The sequence below is a fragment of the Phocoena phocoena genome, chromosome 2 (genome assembly GCF_963924675.1).
Source record: "Phocoena phocoena chromosome 2, mPhoPho1.1, whole genome shotgun sequence".
Classification (NCBI taxonomy): Eukaryota; Metazoa; Chordata; class Mammalia; order Artiodactyla; family Phocoenidae; genus Phocoena; species Phocoena phocoena.
In genome coordinates, this window is record NC_089220.1 from 475,022 (window position 1) to 484,110 (window position 9,089).

Sequence of the window (9,089 nt, forward strand, 5' to 3'; positions counted from 1 at the left end):
CACCTACCCCCGCGCGTGCCCTGCCACGTGGACACCCAGGCCAGGGGCCAGTGTGGCAGCAACGCACGCAGGGCCTACCGGGTCCCTGAACGGCTGCTCCCAGTGACAGTTCCAGCCACATGCGAAGCCACCCTGGGGTCCCAGGCAGCATGGCTCAGGCAGCCAGGCCTGGGGTCCCTCACAGGTGCCCCCAGCGGCTGGCAACACCTTCCCAGGGGAGGGTCCCTGGAGCCAGGCTGGGGTGGGGCTCCTGGGGATCCGGGTGCCCCCTTCCTGGTGACTGGCTCTGCCGAGGGACACACCCCCCATCAAGGCGTCAGCCCTGATACAGGACACTCCTCCACGAAATAGCTCTGGTTTCCAGTACCAAACCAGACCGGTAAGAAACCGTAAAATCCCTCATCAAGACACAAAGTCCTCCCGCTTTAGCAAACGTCACTGTTAAACAATGCCATTTTTAGGTTACGAGGACTGAAAATCTTCTTTTTCCTTGGAATTGTGATGTATTGCCCATTTCCGTGTATGGGGTTCTTGAAGAAGAGGCTGTACGTGATCAGGCTGCCCTGTCTGCCGCCCGGCGTCCCTGGGAGCTGGCAAGAAAGGAGGGACAGGTCGGCGAGAGAACGCACGCCCCCAGAGACGCCCCCGGCCGCCCGCGCCTGCCCGGGGCCCTCGCCCGTCTCTGGCGGCGTCTCCTTCCCCTCATCTTGCGCCCCTCCCCACGCGCTGCCACCGCAGAGGCGCGCGGGGACAGAAGCCACAGCTTCTCCCGGAGCAAACAGGACTGCGCCGTGAGGAGGGCACGCTGGGCCCCGGGCCCCTGTCGCCCTCCTCGTCCTCCTCCCACCCGGCCGGTGGCCCCAGGGACATTCCCAACGAACCGCGGCTGCCGCGGCCGCGGTCCCGGGGGGCTTGCTGGGGACGTTTCTGTCTTGCTGCTCTAAGACGGTCCCAGCCACGTGCCTCTAGAAGGTTCCGCCTCCTGCCCCGCGGTTTCGCAGGGCAGAGGGGTGGCCCCTGTGCCCGTCTCCCGCCAGCCGGGCAGCGCCAACTCACACCGGAGCCGGCTCCCGCCGAGAGCCCCGCCTCCGCGCGCCGCCCCCTCCACGCCCTCCTGCCGCCCCAGCTCCGGATCAGGCCCTTGGCCTCGGCGCCCCCTGCGTGGCACCCCGCACAACACCCTGTGCCGCCCCGCCTTCTCCCTGGGGGAGGGGGGCGCTCAGAGCCAGTTCCACATCCGGGGCAGCACGGGGTCCTGGGGCGCGGGGGTGGGGACGCGGCTCTCCAGGCTGAGCTCGCGCCCCGCGGGAGCTGGGCTGCTAACGGCGCACCCCTCCCGACACGTGGTCCCAGGGTGGGCGGGAGACCCTGTTCCCGGAAGAGGCTTTTCCTCCAGAGGGGCGGCAGGACGGAGGCCGTCTGCCGCCCCTCTGACTCTTACGAGCCCATGAGAGTTAAAGGATAGAAGCGACTGGAACCCGAGACCCAGGCCCCAGGCGTCCCGGGCTCTCACCTTGGTCTGGATCAGGGCTCTGCAGCGGTGCAGGCGGAAGCCGAGCTCTTCAGGCTCGTGGAGGCCAGGGTCTCCCAGAGTGCGTCCCGGGCCCTCCGAAGGGCTCTGAGGAAGTAAACCAGTGTCAGCAGAGGGAAGGAAGATTAAAAGGTCGTTTTCTCTTTTTCACCTGGGCCCTCCGGCAGTCTCCCTGTAAAATGGCAACGTGGCCCCGACTCGGGCTCCGCTGGGGGCTGCCAGCCGCCCACCCCGGCTCACGCGGCCCTCCGGCCAAGGCCCGCGGTGCCCTTCTCAACCGAGGTCCTCGCCGCCTCTCCTCCCCCGCTCCCCCCACTGTTTTCCTCCCACAGAGACTCACCAGCCGGGTCACTGTCCGGCCCCGCAGGCCCCCTCCTGGCCAGTGTGGCCACGGCCACCATTCCTGTACCCCGTGTTCACCGGGGCCTGCCTGCCAGCCCCTTTTGTGTTTTCCACTTTTGAAAGTTTCCATAATACTTAAAAAATGGAAAAAGATCTTCGCCAGCTTGGTGCCTGAAAGACGACCATCCTTACAAGTTGCGTTTCTTTGATGACTCATGAGCCCTACGGCGTGTTAAGTGGCTGTGAGTTGCCTCTCGGTGAGACACGTGGCCTCTGGCCGTGGCCTTCCTGAGCGCGTCCCCGGCCACCGCTCTGCTCCGGCTTGGCTGGCTCCCACCTCAGGGCCCGCCTGGCGGCAGACCCCACATCTCCCCTGCACCCCCCGCCCGCGGCCTTCACAGTGACCCGGCCCCGCCAGAGCCCCGGCCCCCAAGCCCACCGCCTCCAGTAGCACCTGTGGGGTGGCTGCGCCCTGCGGCCCCCGGCAGAGTGCACCGCTACATCACCGCGCTGCCAGGGCACCTCCTTCACCGGGCGCCGAGGGCAGGGCTGTGCCTGATGGCCCATCGAGGAGCTGCCGGAGCCAGACGAGGGCGCCCTGGCTCGCCCTTCCCGCCTTGAGACGGCAGCGTCCGGGCTGCAGGTGCGCGCCGCGCGCCCCGCCTCCCGCCCCGTCCAGGAGCGGCGCACAGGGTGGCTGGCAGAGATGCTCGCAGTCCTGCCAGCCCCCAGGAGCCCACCTCCACCCAGGTCATTTCACCTTCTGAGCAACATCTATTCCGAGAACAAGAAGGAAGTTTTCCCGGCAACGGGACTCGCTCCAGAGGCCTCGGGAATTCATCACGGTCCTGGTGCTCTGAAGAGCTCTCCAGAGTTTTCTGGATTCAGAACTGGAAAAGAGCGGCATTAATTACAAAGTAGCCCAGAAGGGCTTCAGACGGGAGGCAAAGAGGGCGCCTGACCCTTCAGAACTCTGACCACAGAACCCCGGCTTCTGACCACTTTGTTCGCTTACTCAAGCACCTACTGTCCTGCAAGTGCCCAGCACCGCCCCTCCTCCCGGCTTTATCGCTCTGCACAGAGCACAGCCCTGGCCTGAATGACCAATTTCACCATCACGTGTCTCCTCGGGGGCAGAAGCCCTGGGAGGCCAGGTATTCCGCAGTCTTGTTTCCTGATGGTCTCAGGTGCCTAGAACCACGCCAGGCACCACAGAGATGTCCAGAAACTGAGAGGGATAAACACGAGTGTGTGCCGGGGCCCCGCCCTGCTGCTCAGCCTGGCCTCCAGGAGAGAAGGCACGGGCAGGCGCGCAAATGGCTACAGGGGGACAGACTCGCCAAGTGCCGAGTCGCTTCCAGACCACCCCAGAGTAACCCTGACCCTCTGTGTCACCACAGCGTCCAGCCCGGCCCGGTCCCGACACGCAGGACCACCTGTGCCTGCGGGTGCCCCAGGATCACACGGCCCGCCTTCTGCCCTGGACCACGACCTGGGGAAGCAGCATGCCCAGAGGGCACACTAGCCTAGCCACCTGGGCTGTCCTGGTCATCCAGGCTCTGGCTCTGGTCCCCAGGCCGCTGCTGGGGTGGGGGGAGAGTGCTCTGGGCAGGCGCTGGCTGGGACCCCAGCTCGGACCCCGGCCAGAGCCTAGGAGAGCCCACCTGCAGAGCTGTCTGACAAAGTCTCCACCTGCCCGCCTGCCCGGCGGCGCCCAGGGACCAGGGAAGCTAGCTCCCACACACCTCCACCTCCTCCCTCTGGGGCCTGGGTCCAGCAGGTCCCAGGCTGCTCAGCCTATATTTTATCCACTCGAGCTAAACTGGTTTTTCGCTCAGTGCTCAGTGAAAGGGTGGCTTAGAAAATGGCCGTCCACAAACAAGTGCCTCTGTGATCTCCCTTAGGGACCTTTACTGGGAGTGTCAGCCTTGCTGGTAGCCCCTGGAGCACCGGTGGGCTGACCCTGTGGTGGGCCTAGAATGTCTCCAGGGCACTGGGGTGTCTCCAGGGCACTAGGGGGTCACTCGGTCCAGTCCCCCAGGAGCCCCTGTGCCCGCCACCCAAGCCCACTGGTCCCTCCCTCACCCCCAGCACTCTCACCAAGACCCGAGGAGCTGGCGCTCCCTGGCCCACTTTGCTCCGGGTGAGCTGGTGGGGGGCGGGGGAAGGGCTGGACATGGCTCCAAAAGGAGGAGCTGCTGCACCTGTGCCACCCGGTCCTTCGACCCTTGGACCACAGGTGGTGGAACCTCGGGAGGGACGAAGCCCTCTATAGAGGTAAAAACAGAAGACCCCATGCGTCCACCATATCAACCAAAGGCATAAATGCAGAGCTGCCAGAAGACATGTGAGCGCCAATCCAAGTTCATTACCACAGTTTATGCACAGATTCAAGGCCAAGTTTTTCTTCATTGCTTGTTTCTAAGAAACGGTCTAAGGTGGGAACATCTTCAGTTGCCTGTGGGACCGGCACTTCTTGAAAAGCGAACCTAAAAATCTCCTCATAGCTGACAATAGGCTGAAAAACAAGAAAAACATACCAAAATTAGGAGAAAAACACACATCATGTCACCTTATTCCAAATGTATAATTTCGGTACAAATGAAATTTGTAAGTGATTAGATACCGTTGCTGCTACTGAAACATGACATGTTCGTTCCTGCAAATCACTGCACTGTGCATCGTGCAGTGGGAACCAGTGTGTGTGGAAAAGTGTGATTAGGGCGCAATAGTCATAAACTTCATCAGGGACACGTGCACGCAATGAAAATGTGAGCACTGTTGCCCCCGTGTTAATTGGTGGAGAAATCCATTCCTGTTACAATAAACATGGCCCTTCCCGGAAAAGAGGTTTGCAGGTTGTGAATTAGTGTGAAGTGCTGGAAGGTGGGTTGTCTGACGTCAGGGTGGGTGTTGGTAGACCGAGGTGGCTGGGAGAGGGGCGTGTGCGTGGTGCCTATTCACATGGGCCTCAGTTCAGCAGGTGTGGTTTTCTGCATTCACCTGGGGTTTCCTGCAAAGTTCACATTATGCTTCAATTGTTCCCCGATACAGTAATGGCATTGGAAGACAGTCCTGTCTTCAAAACAAGCATTAAAGCAGAGCTAACTGTATGTACGAAGAGTGGATCTTGTCAGAGGTCCTGGTTTAGAAAACAAATGGACCATCCTTAGAACCAGCAAATCCTTTCCTCCCTTCTCTGTTTCACTTTTGGTGTTTGGGGTAAACCATTTGGGAAGAGAAGGCAGAAAGAGGAAGATGAGAGGCAGTCACACTAAAGGGAAACCCTGGAGGTCAGGGCAGGAAGGGTGGACGGAGCAAGGGGGCGAGTCCTGGGCTCTCCAGGCCACCTCCAGTGCCCGGTCAGTGCGTGCACACTGAAATGTGACTCTTGGTGAGGTTTTCTAAATAAGTAGATTGACAACTCAGACGAAAGAAATGCTCTTTCACCACATGCCCTAAACGGGCCAGGAAAACACAGCCTGGTTGATGGAGAGTGGTCAGATGCTCCCCTCAGGAAGGTGGAGGGAAAGGAAGGTGGGGGTGGGATGAAGCCCGGAGAGAAGCAGACCCCCTCCCTGGCCAGCCCACCAAAGCACAGGAAACACTTCCTGTGCAACATGGCAAAGACGAATACTTTAGAAATACCTCAGAAGGTGTGATGGCGCTGGTTCCTGTCACCCCAGGTCCACCCTGGTGAGACTGGTGAGAACCAGGCTCCTTTTGGGCAGAAATGGTTCTCGGCGGCTGAGGTTCTGTGGGCCTCTCCGGGAGCTCAAAGGACTGAGAGAATTGTTCAGACCTGGCTGAGGATTCCCGAAAGCCTTCAAACTCTCCCCAGGCACCGCCGTGTTCCCCTAGGTCTGGACCCCTGGCGGAGGCAGACAAGCCCTCTCCGCTGCGCCCAGAGATCCTGGCTTCCCCATCCCCATCGGGCGGGGGAAGGAGGGAGCGGGGACTCGCCCACCCCACAGCGTCACCGCCCTGTGTCCCAGGTGCCGAGCCTGCACCGCTGTATTCAGAAACCCGGAAGAAGGAAACCCCGCCTGCTTGCTCTGCGAGGTCACTCAGAAACGCGCAGAGAGGGGGCACGTGGCCAGGTGCTCCCCCCAGCTCCCGCTGGCCTTGCATGTTGGTGCCGCCAAGCCCGCATAGACGCGACGGGAAGATGCTCAGGAGACATCCACACCGCTGTGCGGGAGCTGCCCGGGGATGGACAGGGCCCGACGGGGTTGCCTGCTCGCCCACTGCCCAGCAGCTGCCGGCGGCTCCCTCGGGAGTACGGATGGGCTGGTGTGGGTCCACTGTCGCTGCGGAACGGACACAGACCGCATACACAGCCTGGTCACCCAGGCAAAAGTGACCGGAGCCGCTGCCCGGCTTCTTCCTCCACGCGTCTGGGCGAACGGTCCAGCACAGGGGCGTGTCCTAGAGACCAACCGGGTGCTGGGGGTCAGCACTGCCTGGGAGGGTGGACGAACTGCGGGGTCCTGCCTCGGCCGCCGTGGGCAGGGGTCTGCGAGGCCCAGTCTGGCGGAGCCGGCGAGAGTCCGGGCGCCCGAGGGAGGGCGGCGCGCGGGGGTCCCCGAGAGTTGGGTCGGGGGCTCGGGTAGTCCCCTCGCGGGGCGGGCGGGGGTCCGAGGCGGCCGCTGACGACCACGATCGGGCCTGGCCTACGGCTCCCGAGGGGCGGACTTGGAGCGCGCTGGGGCCCAGGCGTCCGGCTCGGGCCCGCACCCACCTCGGCCAAGTCTCCGCCTCCGCCCGCGGGCGCAGCAGGCTGCGGGGGGTCTCCTCGGCCTGCGTTGGACAGTTGCCCGGCAACGACGCGCGGCTGTCCAGCTTCCGTCGTCTGCAGCCCTGGCGTCAGTGCGCCGGCGCCGCGCGGGGCGTGGCAGCGCCAGGCCCCGCCCCCGCGCGGCGAAGTTCTGTGAGCGTAGGGAACGGACCCGTGACCCCCGCGCCTTTCAGCCGCCGCGCGAAAAGGCTCTGGTTAATTAGACGACTCCTCGTGCTGCCACCCAACGTGGAGCGGGCGCCCTACACGCCCCGCGGCCGGGAGTGGGCAGGCGCGTGCTGCCGCCAACGTCCATCCCCCCAGCCCCGGCGGCCAGCTGCAGCCCTCCGACCCGGGCCGCCCTGGACGCCCTCTCGTGCCCCTGCCCCGCCTCAGTGGGGATGTGTGTAGCTGTGCCATCTGTCTTGTCAAATCCTGAATCCCCAGAAGCCAGTACTTCCAAGCGTGGGCCTCCTGCGGGGGCGCGACCCCCTCCCTCTCGGGTCCCATGTAGTGCCCTGATTCTCGGCCTGGTCACCAGCCAGCCCCAAGGCAAAGCAGGGCCAGTCTGGGCCATGGACCACCAGCCCCTCCTGCTGCCACATGCCCCAGGGCAAGGGCCGCTCATGGGCTAGCCCTGCCCTCCTGCTAGCTCCTTTCCCAGGCACTCCTGGCCTTTCCCCATCTGCCTAAATCAGCCCTCCGCAGATGCGGCCATCAGGCCCCCGGCTGAAGCCCTGAACCATACACGGTCTCCCAGTCTACCTTCGTGCTCAGATTTCTCCACCCTGGGACCTCCTGGGGACCTCCCTGGGCCCTGTCCGGTTTGCATGAATCACCTGCTCTCTCAATGGTCCTTCGCAGCTAAGCTACCGAAAATTTCAATTTTAAAAATTACCAGATGAGATCGTTCTCTGAACCCCGGACCTTAGCCATCTGCCCCATCCCCTGCTTCCCGAGGGGCACAACGGCCAGCAATGCAGTGTTGGAGCAATGCAGTCAGACTGCCCAGTGCTGGGCAGTCACTGGGGTGACCCTGCAGGAAGGTGACCAGACACCGGCTCTCTCCTGCCTCGACGTCACCCAGGGAGATCGGTCCTGTGCTGTCCACCCACTGCTCGGACCCCCTCATTCACTGTCCTTGCCATCCTTACAGTCCAGGGGCTGGAGAGGGGTAGGAGGGCTGTTGTCTTCGTGTCCTGGTGAGGAAACTGACGGCCAGGCATGAAGGCCTGAGTAAGAAGTGTTGCTGGGGCTGGAGCCAGCTCTCCAGACCCTCGGCAGCTCCCCACGCGCTGTCTGGACCTCAGTGAAGAGTGAGGATGGCACTGTGACCCTCAGGGGACAGAATGAGGTGACCCGACAAGACACAGGCCCGCGGGTGGGTTGCTCTGCATTATGTGGTGTGGTAGCTGAATAAAGCCTCCTGCAGGAGCCCCTGCTGATCCCCAGAACCTGTAGGGACTCTACAGACATGATCAAGTTACGCCTCTCACGATGGGAAGAGGGTCCCGGGTTACGCCATTGAGTTCGATGTCATCACAAGGGTCCTTACAAGAGGGAGGCGGGAGGGTCAGAGTCTGAGAGAGAAGACAGTGAGACGGAAGCAGAGGTCAGAGTGATGCAGGGCCACCAACCAGGGAGCACAGGTGGCCTCGGAAGCTGAAGAAGGCCAGGACACGACCTGTCCTGAAACAGATCCCCAGGAGGAATGCAGCCCTGCGACACCGGAACTGTAAGGGAATAAATGAGAGTGGTTTAAGCCACTGCGTGTGTGTGTGTGTGTGTGTGTGTGTGTGTGTGTGTGAGTGTGGTTACACCTGGCTGACCCCTGGCTACGCCTCTAAGGAGGTGCTGCGTTGGGGGAACCAAGACTCAGAGGAGGCAGCAGAGGTGACCCCGACATTGGGTACCGTGCCCTGGATGCAGGAGTGGGTGGGGGAATCCCAAGGAGCTGACAGGTGGCCCCTGGCTCCTCAGGCCGGCGTCTGGGGGCTCTGGGCATGACGTGGGGCGGAAGCCGAGGGCCAGGCCTCCAGGTGGCTGGGCAGGGCAGGCAGCTGTTGAAGTTTGAAAGGCTTCACATGCTGGGGGAGACTGGCCAGAGGGGGCAGGTGCCTATTAAAGTGGGGGTGCAGGGGACACAAGCCACGACTCCCGAGGTGCTGTGCGGGCTGGGCACAGCGTGGTGGCCCTCCCAGGCTGCTCGTCTGTCAACACCTCGGTCCAGCCCTGCTGAACGGTGGTGTGGGCAGCTTCTCCTCTGCCATTGCCCCACCAAGCCTCCCCTGACACAGCCTCAGGAAGAAGGGGCCGGCTGCCACTCCGCCTGGAGCCCCACGGTACCCTAGCAACTCTGCACATCACCTGATGAGCCATGGGGAGGGCCAGTCACTCCAGGGAGCACCTAGCTGGTCCGCTCCTCAGCCCTGAGTCCTT

At 62.9% G+C, this 9,089-nt stretch overlaps 1 protein-coding gene across 1 annotated transcript; it reads right to left on the minus strand.

Annotated features, from left to right (window-relative positions):
* Positions 1 to 425: 425 nt before the first annotated feature.
* On the minus strand, positions 426 to 6,056 carry CLBA1 (clathrin binding box of aftiphilin containing 1). Its single transcript, XM_065872821.1, is given in 6 exon segments — positions 426 to 590; positions 1,514 to 1,618; positions 2,634 to 2,763; positions 4,246 to 4,391; positions 5,522 to 6,016; positions 6,018 to 6,056. Coding segments are annotated over 6 exon segments (1,080 nt in total).
* Positions 6,057 to 9,089: the final 3,033 nt, after the last annotated feature.